This window comes from Mastomys coucha, unplaced genomic scaffold, assembly GCF_008632895.1.
Source record: "Mastomys coucha isolate ucsf_1 unplaced genomic scaffold, UCSF_Mcou_1 pScaffold5, whole genome shotgun sequence".
NCBI classification, from domain to species: domain Eukaryota; kingdom Metazoa; phylum Chordata; class Mammalia; order Rodentia; family Muridae; genus Mastomys; species Mastomys coucha.
Genome location: NW_022196911.1, coordinates 118,116,460 through 118,138,105, shown reverse-complemented (window position 1 = coordinate 118,138,105; position 21,646 = coordinate 118,116,460). Strand labels below are relative to the sequence as shown.

Sequence of the window (21,646 nt, the reverse complement as noted above, 5' to 3'; positions counted from 1 at the left end):
GCTGGGATTAAAGGCGTGCGCCACCACCGCCCGGCCCCTATGGATTTTTCAATCATCCTTAGTGTCATTTATCCCTTCTTTTTCTGTATATTGTCCTCCCTAGCCCCTCATCCAGTAAAGTGCTCCCCACATTTTTTCTATTTTCCAGTGACAGAATATGCCCCTCTCCAGAGATCCTTCTATAGTGCCCCCAACCATGGTCCCTTTGCGTTTCTTAGGTAACTAGGTCATATGCTCAGATCTAAAGATTGCAAGGGAAGATCCACAAATAAGAGAAAACAGACTGCATTTGTCTTTCAGGGACTTGATTGCCTCACTTGGCATAATATCCTTCTAGTTCTACCCATTTACCTTCAAATTTCATGGTTTCACTTTTCTTTACAGCTAAAGAGAATCCCGTTGTGTGTATGCACAACACTGCCATCATCCATTCATCAGTTGAAAGGTTGTTTCCAGGCCCTAGCAATTGTGGATACGGTGGCAATGAACACATCTGAGCAACTACCTTCGGAGTGGCAGTGGAAGCCTTTAGGTATATCCTAAAGAGCAGTTTGGCTGGGTCACAGGGTAGATCTTTTAACTTGAGAACTCTCTACATCAGTTTTCTGAGTAGCTGCACCAGTATGCAATCCCACCAAATGGAACAAGGGTCCCCTTTCCCTACATCCTTGTCAGCATTCACTGTCAGCTGTTTTCCTGATCAGAGCCATTGCCACTGAGGTAAAATGAACTATAAAGTAGTTTTAATTTACATTTCCATAATTGCTAAAGATAAGCACTTTTTACATTTCTATTAAGATATTTCTTAGCTATTTTATTTCTTCTTTTGAGAACCATGTATGGCCCATTTTAAACATTGGGTTGTTTTCTTGATTTGTTTTTTTAGTTATTTATATAATTTAACTATTAGTCCTCTTACCAGATGTGTAGGTGGCAAAGATTGTCTCCTACTTTGTAGACTTTCTTTTCCTTTGTTTCCTTTGCTATAGAAAGCTTTTTAATCTTATGAGGTTAATTCCTAAGCAAACAGTCATATTCACAAAGTTCTTTCCTACACCTTTACATTGTTCTTTCAGTAGTTTCAGCGTTACAGGCTTCATATTAAATCTCTGGTCCATTTGGAGTTGGGTTTTGTGCAAAGGATATGGGTCTAATTTCATTCTCCTACATGGAGATATCCAGTATTCCCAGAATTATTTGTTGAATATACTGTTATTTCTACTGTGTGCTTTGGGTATCTTATCAGATGTGTGACGGCTATAACTACATGTACTCACATTTGGGTCTATCTTGTTTCTTGTTTGTGTTTTTGTGACGGGACTATGCTGTTTTTATTACTATGGCTCCATAGCATAGCTTGAAATCTGGTATGGAAATCCTCCCAGCACTGTTCTTTTGCTTTAGGATTTCCTTGAGTATCTAGGATTTTTTTGTGGCTCCATAGGAATTTGAGGATTTTTTTTTCCCATCTCTGAAAAAATGCCATTGGGGATTTTGCTTGGGACAGCATTGAATCTATAACTTCCTTTTGGTAGTATGGCCATTTTTACAGTATCAATTCTACCCATCCATAAGCACGGGAGGCCAGTCTATCCTCCAGTCTCTTTCTCGATCTCTTTCTTCAGAGATTTGAAGTTTTCACCTCTGAGACTATTGTGAATAGGAGTGCCTGTTGCTGGTCTACAGAAGGCTTCTAACTTTATAAGCTGACTTTGTATCCTGCCACTTTGCTTAAAGTGTTGATCATATCTAGATATATTCTGCTAGAATTTCTTAAATCTCTTTATATTATCTGCTAACAAAATAATCTGACTTCTTTTCCTATTTATATTCTTTTAATTCCCTTGTCCTATTATTGTAGGTAGCACTTCAAGTGCTAGGTTGAAAAGGGTTGGAAATACTAGACAGTTCTATCTCATCCTAATTTCTTTCTTGATTTCTTCATTGACCCACTCATCATTCAGTAATGTACTCTTTAATCTCCATCATGAGTCTGTGTACTTCCAACAGATTTATTTGCTGTCTTTTTAAGTTCTGTTGTATTGTGGCCAAATACGATTGATACACAAGTTATTTCAAAGCTTCTAACTCTATTACAATTTCTTTTGTATCTATTTTAGAGAAGTTTTATGGGTTATTGAGTGGAATGTGTGGTTTTTGATGTTTGGGTTTCAGAGATACCTGTTAGGCCCACTTGATGCATAATGCTGTTTAAATTCTGATGATTTTTATTTTATGGCCTGTCTGTTGAAGGAAGTAAGGTATTGAAATCACCTACTAAGTTGGAGTTAATCTATGTCTTAAAATCCAGCACTACACTTTGTATGAAATTAGGTACACAGAATGTTTGTTTAGAATTGTGAGATCTTCTTGGTTGATTGTTCTCTTCATTAAAATGAAGTGTCCTTCTTTATCTCTTCTGATTTAAAATCTATAATGCAGATTTAGTTTAAAGTCTACTATATAAATAATAGCATAGCAATACCTACTTGCTTCCTGGTCCCATTTGTTTATTCTTTCCAACCTTTTGTTTTAAGGTGGTTCCTGTCTTTGAAGGTAAGTTGAGTTTTCTATAGATAATAGGAAGATGGATTTTGTTTCTTAATCCATTCACACAGCCTAGGTGGCGTAAGCCTTTAATCCCAGCACTTGGGAGGCAGAGTCAGGCGGATTACTGAGTTTGAGGCCAGCCTGGTCTACAGAGTGAGTTCCAGGACAGCTTGGGCTATACAGAGAAACCCTGTCTCAAAAAACAAACAAACAAACAAACAAACAAACAAAAAAGACACCCCCAAATGCACACACCTTTAATCCTAGAGCTTGGAAGGAAGAGGTGGACAGATGGCTGAGTTTGAAGCCAGCCTGGCCTACAGAACAAGTTTCAGGACAGCCAGAATTATACAGAAAAACCCTGTCTCAACAACACATACCCCAAAAATAAGAAGTAAAAATGTTTTTTATATTGTTGCCTGTGTGTCTAATTCCTCTACTTTATCTTCAAGTCTCAACATTCTATCCTCTGCACAATCCACTCTATTTGTTCGGCTTCCCTCTGGGTTTTCTGATTGAGTGACTGAGTTTTCAATGCCATCTTCATTTCAGCTTGCGCACTCTTCAGTATTTCTATCTCTTTACTGAATTCAGGTTTCCAGTCCTGAATTGTCTCCATTTCCTTCTGCCACATGTGTGTGCTTTCTTGGGCATCACTCAGGCAGTTCTTCTCTGAGGTAAAATGAGCTCTGTATGTGCATCTTCTATAAGTTTCTCAAATCCTTTGATGAAGTTCATGACTGTTCTTTAAAATTCTGTGTCCTTGGGTTCATCTTGGTAGTTCTCATTTCTATAGAACTGGTGTATCTTGATGGGTAGACTGGAGCAAGAGATGACTTTGATTCAGAAATAAGCAAAAAGGCTTATTTTTGTAAATGGAACAAACTGGATCTGCTTGATTTACCCTGTCTATGCCTAGGGAGTGTGAGGGTGGCACAGATGGCCTAGAATTTTAAGCAGCCACAAAGCTGCATACAGGCTGTGTGACTGAGGCTATGGGCCTTGAGGAAGGAATGACACAGGTAAGCAGGGTTTCAGGAACTTACCAGACAGGGCCAGCATACAAGATGTACAACCCAGGCTAAGTCTGTGGGTGGGGAAGGTATAAGCGGGCTAAGATCCAAGGAACTCAAACCAGACTAGATCAGAACACAGGATGTCTGACCTAGCTTAGGCCTAGAGGTTAGGTATAGTGTGAGTAGGGTAGGGTCAGGTAGACTCATCAGACTGGTCAGATGCATGGGATTTGTTTTTATTACTTTTATACTCATCCATATGTGTGTGCGACCTGTGTTGGCATATACACATGTGTGTGGGTCCCTGAGGAGGCCAGAAAGGGGTCTCTTGTAGCTAGAGTTACAGGCAGCTCTGAGCCTTCTGACATAGGTACTGAGAATTAAACTCAGATCTTCTGCAAGAACAGCAATAGTAATCACTGAGTCCTCTCTCCAGCACCCTGAACTTCTTGACACAACATATAAAAATGAATGAATCACTAAATAATCATGCTAAGGGGGAAAGATTAGACAAAATGAAAAGCAATCTATAATAAAAACAGAATTTTTTGGGTAACCAGTACACTCACAACCCTGACAGCTTACCCATCTGACAGACAGCTTTCCCACCTGACAGCTTGTCCACCTGACAGACAGCTTACCCACCTGACAGCTTGCCCACCTGACAGACAGCTTACCCACCTGACAGACAGCTTACATACCCTCCTTGTCAGACTCAGCAACCTTTATACTATGTATGCATTTAATGTGTTAGTTACACATTAGTAAGACTATTAGAAGTGATATACAGAAACAAAAAGGCACAGTTGGAAAACAGTTTGCACTAAAAAATATAAGAAAAATAAAACTCAGTAAAAAAAAAAAAAATTGGCCTACATTTGCCTAGGAGCATCACCAAAAAGCACATGGAAATATGTCCAACATGGTCATCAGCAAACATGAATGTCTGAATGGTAAGATGCTCAAAGACTGGCTGCTGCCAATCTCAGGAAGGTATGGAGAAGCCAAAACCACACATTCACAGTTTCATACAAAGTTAAATCTCCTGTTAGTCTTTACATAAGAGAATTAAAATATACATTCACATAAAGATTTCTAAATAAGTGTTTGCAAGAGCATTGTTATCATGATAAAAACTCAAAAATGCCTAGTGTGGAAACCTTAGCAACAAGTAAATTTTGCCGAAGCCAAACTACCAGCTGTTTTACCTAAGAATCTCCAAGAAAGGACATAGACCCTCATATACAACATTCACACACTAATAATCAGAAAACAAAGAATATATGGACACAAGACATGAAATGCTGGACTGAGGGGCAATGGCACGCAGGCAAGGGCAAATTTGGTCACATTCTTCCCGGAAAAGAGGCTAGTCACCCTTTGGTTTTGTTTTTAGTTATTATTTACTTGTTTGTTTTTTTAAGGCTGTCAAGGTTGGTTATGGAGAAGTGGAAATTCTGTGTGGTCTGCACAGCAGGGCTGTCAGGAAATCTACCCCTAGAGTCTACAATGGTCAGAAATGTTTTAAAATGTACATGGCATGTTTCTCCTAATTCAAGGCAAATAAACTACTTCATGGAGCATCATACCCTTTTCACATTGGTATTAGAGTGTGAAACTACTCCCTAGTACTTAAGTCATATAAGCAAAAAATAATTGAATGTGATTTCTGAAAACAGCAGTTAAAGGTTAAATATTTATCCCTTGACTTGAATTTTCAAATACCTCTATTACTCATCTGAGAAACAATCAGATAATTTCAACTTGGATCACATTTTTATTGAAACAAACAAACAAACAACAACAAAATCAATCACAGTCACTTCAAATCCCAAATGTCATTCTGAAAGATCAATACATGTGTGACACCTGGTGGAAAAGCTGTCATACAGAAGGACAGCATAGCTGTGCTTGTGGCTATTCCCCGTATGTCCCAAGGCAGAAATACACCAAGCAGGAGGACAAGGAGAAGATGATGAGAGGCCCGGCTTGCACTGAAGCACGCAGGTGCCCAAATTCTACGGTATGTACCATGGAGGATGAGCTTGGTATATGAGAACAGTTTCAGAAGCTGTTCTCAGTTCAATTCCCTTTCTACAACATAAGTTATATATAGACCACGGGATAACGAAGAAGGAAATACTGAAGGTGGTTGACACCCAAGTCAAAGAGATTATTACAGTTATATTACATACATTAAAACTTACCTTATAATCAGGAAACAGTTAGATATGTTACCAACTGCAAAATAGTCTGCTGTAGTCAAAATATCAATTCCATGAGGGAAAGTACCCTAAAAAACGTAAAAGTAGAGAAAAAAACTGAAAGGTGAGAAATGGCCTCTGATGTGACAACGGGGTAGCGGAAGCTGAGCTGCCTGGTGTGTCAGCATTCATCCCACCGCCCAGCCTGCCAGGTGCTGCTACTCCTTTTTCAAACCCAACTGTTTGAACTCAGACGCTATAAAGTGACACTGGATCTCAGCGGTGCTCAAGTGGTTATTCATGGTGGTTGGTCTCCCTTTGTGGACACAAAGACAACAGCATAGCCCTCCACAGCCTGTTGGAGCAGGAAGGCCGATGGAAGGTAGGCAAGTGCTTGCCTGGCTTTGAAACTTGGATGACGGCCTACACCTCACTAGCTGCCATGAGGATGGAGGAGGCTCAGGGCTAATAGCCAACCTCTAAGAGCATCATGAAAAGCAGCTATCAGTCCCCCAAAATAAAAAACCAGAGGCAAGTCCCCATCCTCACCCACTAAGAATACTCCTTGTGGAGGCCCTGCCCTAAAACTGTCACATGATTAGTATTACCTAATATTATCACTTGTGCTGAAAAAAATATTATAATCTAGAAACCATATAAATAACATTCTTAACAAATGTAAATATGTAGAAAACTTTATAGCTATTGGCCCAGAGGTGGCTCCATCCCTGTAGGAGATGAGGCTCCCTATCTGTGCACAAAGCTGGCACAAGTCTAACAAGCAAAAGCCAAGAAAAGCAACAGGCACACACCACCAGCACCTGCCACATCCCCATACCTACACAGGGATCAATCTACTCACATACAAGGTGCCTCCCCCTCGGCACACCCAGCTAGCACATCACAGAGCTGAATGTAAGAGCATACGCATATGTGTGACCAAATACAAAGAAATCTACAACTTGAGTCTGAATTTAAGGTAGAAATTTATTGATTTATTACCAGGGAAACAATGTCAAAAACAGAAGCTACATACAAAAGCCAGTTAGTCTGAGAAGTTGGTGGCATTACCCATCTAGAATCCAGAGGAGCTGAAGACTCAGGCCTAACTAAAACACCTGAGGTCTGCCACCCTCCTGCTCCCTGACATCTGCCCTTAGGACTACCCCAAGAACAGTCTGAGAGGAAAAAGACACCAATACCAGCCCTGGATGGAAAGTGAGCAACTCTTCCCTGCAGCCTGCCTTCATTATCATCCTCAAAGCTTTCACCCTTTCACGAGCTAATCCCAGACCCTGATGATTAATATCTCATAGCACCACCACGTCACCCAGTAAACAGTGCTCTTGAGACACAAGTAAGGCTGCCTTAACCCTCTGCCTGTAGGAGGAGAATGATGAACTGAGGTTATCTTATGCACCAGAAAGCCGTCCAAAGGGTAAGCTGGAATAGGATTACTAGATGTGCCTGTTGGACCTGCATAGTACACACTCTGGGTGCTCTTACCACTTCCAGTGTGATGGTGTGGGAATGTAAATGAAATGTACTATCTTTACCAGACTTAAAAGACAACCGAGGAAGTTCCATGTCTAAAGAAATTGGTAAAAACACCACTAGGCTAGATTCCCTCCAGATTAGTATATTCTTAAGGTCAAGATACATGCTCAAGTTCCATTTTCCCTAGCAAAATGCTGGTCCATTTTGAATTAGCCAATTAAGTTTTATGAGTTCAAGTTCTAAGCACTCAAACCACCCAGAGTGGAGCACAGAACCCCTGCCCTGAGGTTAAAAGCAGAACAGGACCCCTACTGGGTGTGCCTGCTTGCAGGACTGAGGGGCAGCAGGACCCCTACTGGGTGCCTGCTTGCTGGATTGAGTGGCTTTGCACTTTTCTGCATAAGTAAAACTTTGCTTTACAAAAATGCTTTGGATTGTGTAGTTATTTATCAAGGAGACCCCAGACTCTCTCATTTATGAGAGAGAAGCCCACAGCCCAAGTAAAGTTACTACTACTGCAGCCTGATTCACAAGAAGACAAAAGCACATGACTGGGCAAGCAAGTAGGAGCCCAGGTTTGGCTGTGACCAAAAAGGAAGGACAGGTCTGAGCTGTGCTCAGCAGTACCCCCATCAGTCAGCCAGAGTAAGCTATAGGCTAAGGCTCTGCCTGGCCAGATGGCTGTCTCCGTCCTTCCCAGAAAGGGGACTAAGCACCCTGTACTCCAGCATTCTCACTTGAATACAGGGCTATCTGGGGTCTGAGCAAACCACCTACACAGAGCTGTGTCCCAGCAATATTCTAAGCAGCCACAGAACTATGCAGCTTCATGCTGATCCTAGACATGGCAACTGCTCACTGCTTAATCATAACCTGCAAAGAATCCTAGGCTACAGGAAGGAAACAGAGCAGACATATATACAAACATCCCTGTTGTAGAGCCCACTCAACTAGCCACTTAGGGGTCTTGGCCAGGATCTAATCAATGCTGGTGTCAAGACTTTCACCATAAGCAGACCAACCCAGTGGAGGAGTCAGTTCCTCTGGATCATTAGGCAGTCCTGTTACTTCCTGGACAACTCCCAGCATCCTCTACTATAGACATATCAGTCTTCACAATATTCTTGACCTAACAAGCCATCTCCAGGTTCTCTCAACTAGAGCATATCCATCATGGTGGAGACCTCTCTAACCCCATCATCCTTTACACGAGTCTACTCTGCCCATCACTATAGTGCAGGGCTATCCTTCTACCACCCTCACTTGTAGCATTAACAAGCGTCCAAGCCATCAACTATCAAGAAACCTGTGGTGGTTTGAATAGGAATGGCACAGACAGGCTCATGTGTTTGAAGGCTTGGTCATAGGGAGTGGGGCTATTAAGAGTTGTAGCCTTGCTGGAGTAGGTGTGACTTTGTTGAAGGAAGTGCATCACTAGGGGGTGGACTTTGAGATCTCAGAAACTCATATCAAATCTAGTGGCTCACAGTCTCTTGCTGCTGCCCGTGGATCCAGACACAGACGTCTCAGCTACCTCTCCAGCACCATGTTTTCCAGCCATGACAATAATGGACTAAACCTCTAAACTGTAAGCCAGCCCCAGTGAAACGTTTTACTTTTATAAGCGTTGCCAAGGGCATGGTATCGCTTCACAGCAATAAAACCCTAACTAAGATAAAACCCTAAATCAGTCATTCTTAGCTGTTTTCTTTCAGGGACTATTCCTCCCTGTCCAGATTCATCTTGGCAGCTGCCACCTTGTTCAGACCCTGACCCAGTGGTTCTAATGCTTTGAACCTCTATCTAACACAGTTCCACATGTTGCAGTGATCCCAGTCATAAAATTATTTTCAATTGCTGCTTCATAATTATAATTTTTATATTGTTATGAATCACAATGTAAATACCTGTTTTCTGACAGTCTTAGGCAACTTCTGTGTAAGAGTCATTAGACCACCCACAAAGGGGTAGCCACCCACAGATTAAGAACCAATGCCCTAGTCCCTCTCTAGCCTCCTGCTAGACCAACTTTATACCCCAATGTGCCAGAGTCTTATACATGAATGAATTTAAACCCTACTTTCAAGGTCTGTACTGGGTATCAAGAGTCAAGGGCACAGTTTGAGCAACCCGAGCACAGCTAGAACACTAGTGATATCAGAGCAGTTGTGGGGTCAGGGCTTCTGGAAGGTGAGGCCAAACTTATTACAAAGGATCCAGCCTCCAAATCACAAGCTAGGGAAGGGACAGGACCTACAGGATCCAGGGACTCACTTACCTCCTACAAGCCACCTGGTGTCTGACACATGTACAGCCCACAACAATGCGTGAGGCAAGATCCTAACCTGCCTGAAACACTCACACACGGGGTCTCCAGAAAGACACATGGGAATCAGTGCTCCCTGGTGGCATTATGGTGAGTCTTGGATCAGAACTGCCATGTTTATTAGCTTGCTCTGAGGTAAACCTCATTCATTACTCACACCAAACAATACAAGAAGATATGAAACTAAAGCTGCCAGGGTTCCTACCTCTAAGCCTACAGGAAGTTTCAGAAATAAAGATTTATAAAGTGGCCATACCTGTCTCCCCACGTTCTCCTGGAAGGCAGCCTAAGGAGCAAAGAGAACAAACACAGCAGGTGAGTGAGGTTTGCCTCTGCTAAACACCAGAAGATAAATTCAAAACAAACATAGTACAGTGTAAATGACCCATGGCTTTACTTTTTAAATAAAAGTCCTCTTTGTTGGCTGATCAGAGCCCTGGGGGTAGCTTGTCACTGTTGCTATGTCCTAGTGCTCTTTAAAGCCACAGGGTAAGAATTCTATTTAGAAGATCAGATGGAAGCTGACAGTGGTCTTTCACTAGGAATACATTTTCACACTAATGCCCCAATGAAGGTCCCAGAATTTAACTCTAAGAACAAACTACATAGGTCAGTAAGTAGATGCCAACTCCTAAAACACCCATGATCATAACTCACCACCATCCCCAACACCTCAGAGCTGCCTCCTAGAGATCATACCTGTCTCCAACCAGTTCTCTGAGCTACCTGAGGCCTACATGCCAGGCACCAAATCAGAGCTGACAATGTCCCATCTGAACTTAAAGAAAACTAAGTGCTTCTAGGTAGCCCTTGTACAGATGACTCTTCTTTCTTTGGTGACAACTTTCCCTGTCTCTCACATTGTCCAACCTAGGACTGTCTGACCAGCATGACAATGACCCCTCATGCCTGGCTTATTGCCTAGTGGGGTTTGAACTTTCCCCAAAGCATACACAGCTGAGTTCTAACCCGGATTAGAGTCGGGTGCTGACACCAGCTTCATACGGAGATGGAGCAAAGCTACACACAAGCACACACAGTGCACCACCCTGGCAAGCAGAGGTGGGAACAGGTACAGGGTGTACGGCAGAGGTAACGGGAGAATCACCCCTTACCTAGGCAGACATTCCAATATGGGTTAGGGGGTTGACAGCACTCATATATGCAAAGAGAGCAAACTGAATCACAGGACCCCAGGAAATATACATCAATCCCACAGGACAGAAACGTGTGGCATCTCCAGGACAAGCCTCATAGTGGGGGCCAAGATACTACCAACAAGTTTCGAGGTGGGAAAATAGGATACTTTTTGCTTCTTACTATTTTATAGCTTATGCAACCCCTCCCTTTAAGATTTACTTTTTGTTTTGTTTGTATATGTGAATGTTTTGCCTGTCAGTATGTATGTATACCACACACGTGCCTAGTGCATAGGCAGGTCAGAAGAGGATGTTTGATGCCTTAAAACTGTTATGGATGGTAGCATATGGGTGCTGAGTACTGAAGTGGGGTCCTCTGGAAGAGTAGCCAATGTTCTTAACTGCTGAGCCATTGCTCCAGCCCCTTGCAGTCAATTCTTGTGTGTGTGTGTGTGTGTGTGTGTGTGTGTGTGTGTGTGTGTCTGTCTGTCTGTCTGTCTGTCTGTCTATTTGTTTTTACAAGACGAGATATTTCTCTATAATCCTGGATGTCCTGGCTTACACAATAGGCTGGCCTGGAACTCAGAGATCTGCCTGCCTCTGCCTCCCAAATGCTAGGATTAAAGACCTGAGCTGCCATCACCTGGCCTTTGCTGCCAATTCTTAAAGAAAGAAACAGACACCAAAGAAAGTTGATGTAAAGAGATACAATATCAACTTAAATACAATTTAACACTTACAAGCAGGAATATCTTCAAAGTAAAAACTAATACAAGATTTATGTTGAAACAATCTTGAAACTAAGAGTTTAAGGGATCACCCAACACAATATGAAGATAGACCACAGGAACATATGCTATCAGCACAGCAGAGAAAAGAAGAGTGCTAGAAAAAGGGTTAAGTGGTTTATAGCCTTTACAATGAAAGTGCTCACCAAAGAAACAGATAAGCAAAGACTGAAACCAGTTATGGAGAAGTACTAAGTATTTGCAAAACACCTATACCACTTAAAAGACAATTATCCAGAATTCATAAAGAACTCTCGAAACTCAGCAATAAAAACTGCCCATCCAACTAGACAATGACTGAGACTTGAAGAAACACATCTTACTCAGGAGGACACAGATAGCAAATGAGTACCCAAACAGATTCAACATTGTCACAGGAAAGAAAACTAAAACCATCACACAGGTATCAGCAAAAATGAAACAGTGTAGTGACCTGAAGAAATCAGGCAACCCCATCTAAGATGACACACACCTTAGCAAAGATGGGAGAACACATAGTAGTATAGCCGCCCTGGGGAACAGCTAGAATCCTAGAGACAGGTACTGTCTAGCAGCATCCTAGAAGATGGGTCCCCAAAATTGACTCTAGGCATATACCCTAAGAAACAGAAACTATGCTCACAGGAAGCCTGTATGAAAGTGCTCTACAGCTGGTCTTAGCTACTTTGTTGGTTCTTTTTCCCTGACCTTTTACCCCCACCCTGTTTATCCTCCTATCACTAGACAGAAAAAAAAAAGGAGTAGAGAAGAGTAGAGAGGGGAGGGGGGGAGAGAGAGAGAGAGAGAGAGAGAGAGAGAGAGAGAGAGAGAGAGAATTTTCTTCTTTGAGAAAAACTACTAACAAATTACAACCAACCCCCTTGGATGACCATCAATCACCAACTCTAGCCCTGATATATACATATATATATATTTTCAAAGGATATATATATATATATATATATATATATATATATATATATCCTTTGAAAAGTTCTCAGAATTACAAACATTTTATAATCACAGAAACAAGCTGCATCTAGCAAAACGATGCCTCTACTGGAGTACAAGGAAAATCATAGCCAGTTGCTGCAAAGCATCCCCATATCCCCAAACCTGGGATTAAAACAAAAACATTCGGGCTGGAGAGATGGCTCAGCAGTTAAGAGCACTGACTGCTCTTGAAGGTCCTGAGTTCAAATCCCAGCGACCACATGGTGGCTCACAACCATCTGTAATGGGATCTGATGCCCTCTTCTGGTGAATCTGGAGACAGCTACAGTGTACTCACATAAATAAAATAAATAAACCTTAAAAAAAAAAAAAAGTTTAAAAAAAATTCTTCTAATATTACTGTTTCTAAAGAAACAAAACTTCCAGAATTCCCACTACAATGTATGTAATAACCCTGATGCCCTTTTACAGGCACACGGCTTAACACACCAGGGCTCACTTACAGAACAGACCTACTCACAGTAGAAGGCAATGGCCTGCGACTTCCTGACATACTGGATACACTCAGTGAGAATTCCAGTCCCAACAACTATCACTTTAGCGATGTAACAACATTACAAAATTGTAAAGTAGACTGATAGTTGGTAGTAGTTAAGAGAGAAGTAGCCAGGGTTTAAAAGGGTCATGCAGGGATATCTGTGATAAGGACTACTGTGTGCCTAGATTGTAGGCGATTTTCAGACATGTGTGAGATGGAGCCACACAGAACTAATCATGTGCTCAAGGACATATACAACTGAGAGTCCTGACCAGGACTCCTGAGTTGTCTTAGTATAACATGTGATGTTACCCAGTACAGAGCAAGGGAAAGCAGACTCAGATTTTCCTGTATTCATATAACTCCTTGGGGGGAATCTCAATAGTGTCAAAGTAAAAGGCAAAAAGGCAAAAAACAAACAAACAAACATACAACACAAAAAACAAAAAACAGGCCTTTCCACAAAGTCAGCATGTCGAGCCTGCTGGACACTGTCTAGAATGTAAACCTGGAGTCATTAGCAGCCATGAACTAATTCTTTCCACCAAGCCATGCCAGGACTCTACTATCCAGCCCGAGTGCTGGCCACCAGAGAAACACCTCTAATGAGGATCCAAAACAATGGCTCTATTACCTTAGAAGCACTATGGCCACCAGACAAGGGACCTGGGAACAGGCTATGGGACAATCATCAAATGAAAGGTAAGGCCACAGAACTGGGAACTTCTGGGCAATTCACTGCTCAACCTCCTGGACTCTGGCCAGGTGAACAGACATCTCACACACCCTGACAGTGTAACTGAAGAGTCTGCTTAAAGAAGCAGCTCCTGATAAGACGCTCTTCTTTCACTAAGAGAGCCCTTATGCCTTCAAATGAGCCTCACACAGAGGCATCCCTCACTTTCCTCTGTTTAAATCCTACAGCCTACTATGGAAAGAGTGCTGAACTCAAAAGGAACACAAAGAATTTCTTGCTAGCTTAATAGGGTTTTGATTTCAAGTTAAAAAAAAAAACTGATTTATAGAAGTTTTTTGTTTGTTTTTTCACTTCATCCCAGGCCACATAAAGCCATAGGGCTTTGATTATATTGTTGCTTCCCACAAATATGTCTTAGGTTACAGAAAACAATAAAGAAAACATAAAACTATCTTAGTATAGATTTATTATAAAACTTTACTATATATCAGTCTTACAGTTACTGTCTATTGGTTAACTATGATGTCAAGACTGCTAAGACCTCTCAAGAAATCACTGGGTTCCTACTAACACTGCAAACAATACGAAGTCCCTATGGGGACATGGACAGTTTTAAAGGACTCTGGGGAGGTGCTTGCATCCTGGCTGCTTCTCCATACAGATGCAGGCAGAGAGCCAACAGCAGCCATGGAAGACCACAGGCATCCTGAGCCAGCAAAACCTCAAAAGTCACCTGACCAGGATGCCAGAGGCACAGCCCCTTGGCTGAGAGCCTGTGATGCAGCACGCGAACAGCTGGGTTGACTAAGCCCTCCACAGTAGGTCTTCAAACATGAGAATCCAATACCTGGCTGCCATGCCAAACATGTGGCTGATGCAGCAGTGGATATACAGGAACTCAGCACACAGAGCCTGAGTGTAGCCAGAGGCCAGCGGCCAAGAAACAAGATGGAAACTCCATCATTGTGACAGGCAATGGAACAAGACGGGCCATAGTGAGAGAGAGAAGATGAAATCAGTTGAAGCCTGTGATAACAGCAAATCACTTCATTTAACAACACAGAAGACAGAACAAAGCCTTGACTTGAGAAACAAGAAAGCTGGGCAGATCTATATTAAGTAAAAACTATAGAAAATAGTGGAAATTTTTTCAAAAAACATGCTAAAATGGCTTAAGAAAATACTACCAAATAATTGAAATAGAAAAACATCAATCTCTTAAAAACTATGGAACAAAATAGAAGAGAAATACTTCTACTCTCTCTATGGTGCTAGCCTTCAGCTCAAAAGCAGACAAAAGACTAATAACCTTCATGAAAAGATTCAGAAATTCTGTTCTTGAGAACATTGACAAACTGATTCCAACATAAGAGAAGGGACTATACACCAGGGGAAGTCAGATCAAGAGTGAACGGCTGATTCAAAGTCTGAAAAGCAACTACACCATTTACCACATTACTAGAGCAAAAGCCAACGGCCGCTTTATTACCTCAGAATCAAACACCTGGTCATAATTTTAAAATATGACTAAAATGAAAGTAGCTATAGGAAAGAACTTTTCAGCCTGCTAAACAGGAAGTTCCTACCAACATGCAGATCAGGACAATACTCCCATGCTCCATGGTTCTACCTGACCTCAGGAGTCTCCTCTCCATCCTACTCTGAGGCCTGGCTCCTATCCACACAGAATATATCTGGGACATTGCCAACTCAACCACATCCCCTTCATCTTCATTTTGGACATCTGTTGGCACTAACAAGCACCACCTGCATACCACCACCCCTGACCTTTCCCTCGGTCTCAAAGCAAATGTAGTTGTATATCTCTCATAGTCCGTCTCCATGACCAGCTGAAACAAGGATGTGGAAGGAGCCCCTGTACTCCAACCATGGGCACTCCCAACTCCTCACACCCCACAGCCAGAGCAAGTCTCAGCCTACAGTCTCTCAAAGACTCCCCCTTAGTTCCCGATATCCCTGAATATCGTGTTCAACTGCTGGCCTGTCTATGAGGGGAAGACAGCCACAGACTGCTAAGGCATTACAGCACTCCTGACAGAGCCTAGATTTCTCATCTGAGGTCCTCTGGGGTCCAGACTCCCAAAGCACTCATGGACCTGGCCTCAGTCACTGATCACAGCAGTCACCTATGTGGCATCAGCCACAGGGGCAACATACCCCCATATGCAGGCAACCCTAGGAAAACATCTCAGTCTCTTCCCCCTGCAAGTCATGAGACTCATTTTCTCATTTCATTTCCAGAAATGGAAAGCCATAGGTGGATGGAACAGGGATTCTAACCTTCAACACCTCTGCTGCCACCCAAAGCTGCTCAAGCTCCTTCTCTCCAAACCCATCCCACATGCTGGATCTCAAGGGACCAGGGTAACTGAGTTCAAAACATAAGGCCCACAGGCAGCTGCAAGGCTAAAGCACACCCAGGCATATCCACTCCAATGTGGCCAAAAAAAAGGAAAGCAGAGCTAACTACAGCTTAGTAACAGCTCCTCATAGAGCAAGAAGCCTCCAGTGCCCTACCCTATCATCCCTGGACCAGTCCCACCATGTCAAGAAGGTTAGAAACCCAGGATAAATTTCTTCCCTTCTGCAGAGCTTGGGCTAACATGAACCTAGTCTGGTTATTGAACAGAAGCCTGTTCCCCTATACTTACTCAACCCTGACCTCCTCAAGAATCCCACAGTAAATGCCCTACAAGTGTTACCATGGTGACTGCTTTACTCAGTTCCTTCATCTGATCTCCTCTGCTACCATGGGGTATGAGTTTTCCAAAGAGACAAGAGGCCCACATACAGGACCTGGCAACCATTACAGCCCCACCTCCAGGAAAGAAATGCACTGGGGAAAATGAAACTTACAGAGGCTGCTCTTCTGCAGTTCACATTTCGGTCAAATATAGCAACAATGACCAGGGCACTGTAAAGACAAGGAAAACGATTAATTAAAATGAGATATGCATGGGCTGGGAAAACAGCTCAGTCAGTAAACTGCTTGTCTTGCAAGCATGAGATCCCTCATAAAAAAAGCTGGTGAGGTGGTGCATGCATGTAATCACAGAGCTGGGAGGTAGACAGGAGATTCCCTGGGACTGCTGCCCAACCAGTCTAGCCTTATGGCTGAATGCCAGGCCAACAGGAGACCCTGTCTCAACAGAGGTGGATTCCTGACAATGATACCCAAAGTTGTCTTCTGTACACGTAGCAAGCAGAGGCACAGACTGTGTGCCATCGTTACAGAGTTCACTCATTTGCTCACTTGCTGGACACCTGAATGAGCCTAGCAGATGGGAAACTCAAGGTTCTACAGGCTATGACTGATTCAAAGTAACCTCAAAGATATTAAACACTATAGAGAGCCCCAGCCCTAACAAATGTCCTTAGGTGGTATACGCTGAGCCTCTAGTGCCTTGGAGAACAATGCCTTTGGACTGCGGGGATCATGATAAACGGTTCTAGAGGATGAGAGCTGGTCGTATGCAGATGGTCACAACTGGGTGGCTGATACCAACACTCCTAGACCACAGCTAGCTATACACTGAGCAGCAAGAGCTCCATGTACCCTGCAGGCAGCCTGACCCTTGGAAGCACCCAAATATATGGTTTCAACATTTCCCACAGGTTTGACCCAGTGTGAGGCATGATGAGGCATGCACTGTCTAGATCTGGGTTGAGAGATATGGGACATAATGAGGATTAGGTGAGGTCAGCAGGATGGAGACCAAGCTGGATCCCCTGGGTTTCACAAAAGAAGACACACCGCAAATTCTGCTCTCTGCCTCTTTCAAAGTGACACTACTAGTGCTCAGGACTCTCCTGGCAAGAAGGCCGCTACTACATGCAGCCTCTTGACCCAGGAGTACCCAGACCACAGGTAAAAATAAGCATTTTCTTTGAAAAGTGGTGTCCTTCAAGTATTCTGATAAAGTAATGAGAAACCTGCTAATAGGCAGGCAGCCAGTTATAGCAGTCACCATGGAAACGGCACATGGCAGGTGGCTGCTAACTCTTTCCTACAGCCAGGAGCAATAACGCCATGCTAACTCAACTTCTCCTAGCTCCCAAGATGCTTCCTCATATACCAAACTTCATTATAGACGGAATCTAGAAACTCCTTGGTCCTCTCCATCTCCTGACTCTCACCTCTCCTGCATCCACCACCAGCTACTGCTATAGGTCCCACCCTCCAAGGGGAACACATCCCAGGGAACCATTTCCCCATCTGAGATTCTTCTTCTTGGTTCCCACATCCCAGGGATGTTCTCAGCAAATAGCAAGGTGCAAAGACCATGGACCAGCCAAGTCCAGTTTTCAATCTCATTTCAACTTTCCCAGGCATGCAGTGAGCACTGTGTATCAGGTATAGGAGATGGAGCTGTGAGACCACAGACTACCCTCCTAACTCCCACATTCTGGGCCCACTACCCCTATGAGCCTGGACAGGGACAAGCAGCCTCCACAGATGAGGTTTGAGCCTTGCACTCAATGAGAGCGGCACTCAAGAGAAGGATGCCTGCAACCCTAGACTCCAACCAGGAATCACCAGAGGACAGAAATGATCAGAAAGTCTTTGGGTCCAGAAAGTTAATTTAAAAAAAAAAAAAAAAGCTCAAGAACAAGAACTGAGGCCAGCAAGATGACTTGGCATACCACCAAGCCTAATGACCTGAGTTTGATCCCTAGGTCTCACATGGTAACAGAGATAACCACCTCTTTGCAAGTTGTCCTCCGAACTCCACACATAGGTCTTCAAACACAAGCATTCACACTTGTGCACGCACACACACACACACACACACACACACTTAAATTTTAATATTAAAAAAATCAGAATGCTGCTAAGCAGGTGTGTGCCCCAAGAGAGAACTAACAAGAAAGGTGACAAAGAACTGTCTTTAATTCCAATAGGAAAATGGGAGAGGGGCAGAGGCACAACTTTGCTGGCTTGTGGTAATTATATTTGCCACACTGAGAAGCAGAGAAATCTGATTTATAACAGGAGACGGTTCATCCTACCTCATCATCAACATTTTAAAATTGTTTCTACCTTTAGCACACACACCACAGCAGCTTTTGTGAACAGTCTTCAGATCATAAAGCTGACTGAGGCCTGCATACACGTGGTCTCCTAGTAACTCATACGCCACATACCTACTGCTACACACACACACACACACACACACACACACACACACACACCCTCAAGGTTCAGGGAACATCTTAGAAGACAGGAGCAGAAAGAATGTCACTCTGCCCAGGCAAATGGACAAAAGTCCAATTTCAACCAAGTGTTCATTCTAGAGGAGTCAGGCTATTGAGAAAATAAAGCTGCTTTTTCACAGTCCTCTACACATTCTACCCATCCAGGCACTAGGCATGGGATGAGGAAAACTCATTCCAACTGCTATGTAGCCTGTGGAGATAAAGCCATAGCTGTACAAGAAGCTGATGACAGCATGAGACTCATTCACTTCCTTCCTCCGAGGGATGGGGCTCTGCCCAATCTTTCCTAAAGCACTTTCCACATATTACTAGGCAGTGCTACAGCTGCAGATAAGACCTGATAAGGTGGTAGGGTTAGGGTAGCTCCTATGGGGGGTGGGGCTCTTCCTAACCCTACTTATCCTTCCCAGGTATGTGGGTGGCTGAGGGAGTACCACACACATGAATCTGTAGGCATCTCTCCTGTGCTCAGCATTAACACAAGAAGCTCCAAGCAGTAGCTCCTTCCATGCAGACCACATCCAGCCGGAAGGCAGATGTAGCAGGCCTTAGCCACCTGCCTTGCTTATGGGGCCACCCTTCCCACAACCACTGTGACTGGCCTGTGTGCTCCCAAAAGTACCAGCTACCATGATCCTCAGAGTCTAGAAACACTGCAACCACTCTTCTCTGAGCAATGAGATTGCTAGTGACAGCTCTTAGACTCTGACATGGAACATACACAAGCTGCTCCATTTAGACCTCTCCAAGGTATGAGTAAGCAAAGTGAGCCAAAAGCCACAAGGAGTGGGACAGAGAGTCAGGGTCCTATCCAATACGGGTTGCTAGCACAGAGAAGGTCTATATGTAACAGGTATCAACACAGCCAAGAAAAGCAACAGCCTCATACACTTTCATCAAGTTAGCTTTTCCTTAAGCAAATGCCTTAAAAATCACTGCTTCGGCTGGGTGGTGGTGGCACACGCCTTTAGTCCCAGCAACTTGGGAGGCAGAGGCAGGCGGATCTCTGAGTTCGAGGCCAGCCTGGTCTACAGAGTGAGTTCCAGGACAGCCAGGGATACACAGAGAAACCCTGTCTCAAAAAAACAAAAAAAAAAAAAAAAAAAAAAAAGTCACTGCTTCGTTAATTATTTTCTTTCTTTTTAAAGAAAGAATATCAGGATAGGACCTCATTCTGTAGCCCAGGCTACCTTGAACTCATACTAATCTCTTCCTTTAGCCTCTCAAGTGCTAAGATTACAGGAAAAAATCAGGGTTTACATATTTTATCAAACTTCAGGGTTTACACTGGGGTAACCATAACAATACTTGAAAAACATTACTTTTTAAGTAACAGTAAGCTTCTAAATTAATTAAAACAAATCTGCATGTACTTATGATACAGCAATGTTTGTTGAAACAGGGTTGCTCTGTGTTTCCTCTGTGTAGCACCCTCACCCTATAGACCATGTTGACCTTGAATTTACAGGGATCTGCCTGCCTCTGCTTCTGGGGTGCTGGGATTAAAGAAAGATGTGTTCTACCACCACCCAACTATAACAGGTTTTTAAAGACTTTAGATTTGAGTTAAATTTTTTTTAACTTTTTACTTATTTGTGTGTGTGTGTGTGTGTGTGTGTATTTGCACACGTGTGTCTCTGTGTACCACATGTGTGCTAAGCCTGAGGATGCCTGAAGAGGGCTTTAGAGTCTCTGGGACTGGAGTTACAGACAGTTGTGAGCTGCCCTTTGAGAGCTACACTGAATCCAAGTCCTCTAGAAGAGCAGCCAGTGCACTTAGCCACTGAGCCATCTCTCTAGCTCTCAACTAAATTCCTTAAAACTAATTTCCTACTTTCAGAACAAGACTGGCTTATTTAGAAATACAAATAAGTTTCAAGTGCAAAGGGGTTTAAGGATATTAGCCAAATGAAAACAGGAGTGTATCTTCCTCAGTCACTGCTCACATGTGCTAACCCTCACTGGGGCCTCACTCAGCCACAGCAGGATGACCCTGGGTAAACTCACTACTCTTCTCATTTCAGAGAAAACCTAAAGAGCAACACCTGGCACCACAGTGAAAGCCACCATCTGAGGAGAGGTGTTTGCAGGTGTGTCCACCTGCTTAATTTCTCTGGGGAAGCTGTGAGATAGCTCACCAGGATTTAACCACACAGAAGGGATCCTCTTTCTGGTACAAACCTAGAGAAAGTGAGTGGCATGCCTTGGCCTGCCCCTCTCCTTTCCCACAGTCTTACACCTTGGCTCAGCATACACAGTGAGAACAGCATTCACCCCAAACTAATTTTTTTTTCATTTGTATGATACTGTGTAGCACTTCAAAGCAAGCATACTTGCCTCTACATGGGAAATGACAACACTTCCATTCTCAAGTAATTTTTTAAAGAGAAGACTAATAACTCATTGTGAAACCCCATGTTTTTTTTTAGTTGCAAATCACATTAAAATATAAGCCCTGCATTTTACTGAATTTCTCTAAGTCATAAGTAGAACCTTGTGCTTTGGAGTAACAGCCAAGCCAGCACAAAGTTGGGCCTGGCAGACTAAGATTGTCTTCAATCGTTGGCCTTCTCCTCAACACAGTTTTCTTCTCTCTGGAAGCTGGGCCATTCAGAGAGGCTGAGAAGAATAAGACATAGCTTTGAGCAATGCTTGCTATTTCCTTATTATTATTTTTTTTTTTTAGGACAATCTTGCCCTGAAGGAAGAGATCCTACAGA

At 43.1% G+C, this 21,646-nt stretch overlaps 1 protein-coding gene across 1 annotated transcript in view; it reads right to left on the bottom strand.

The window, feature by feature from the left end:
- Tbcd (tubulin folding cofactor D) overlaps positions 1–21,646 on the bottom strand; it is a 170,902-nt gene that overhangs the window by 50,470 nt on the left and 98,786 nt on the right. The window contains exons 15-17 of the mRNA XM_031352599.1: positions 16,566–16,623; positions 9,850–9,879; positions 5,774–5,859 (exon numbers count right to left, since the gene is read on the bottom strand). Of these exons, the coding sequence (XP_031208459.1) occupies positions 5,774–5,859; positions 9,850–9,879; positions 16,566–16,623 (174 nt within the window). The remainder of the gene's footprint in view (positions 1–5,773; positions 5,860–9,849; positions 9,880–16,565; positions 16,624–21,646) is intronic.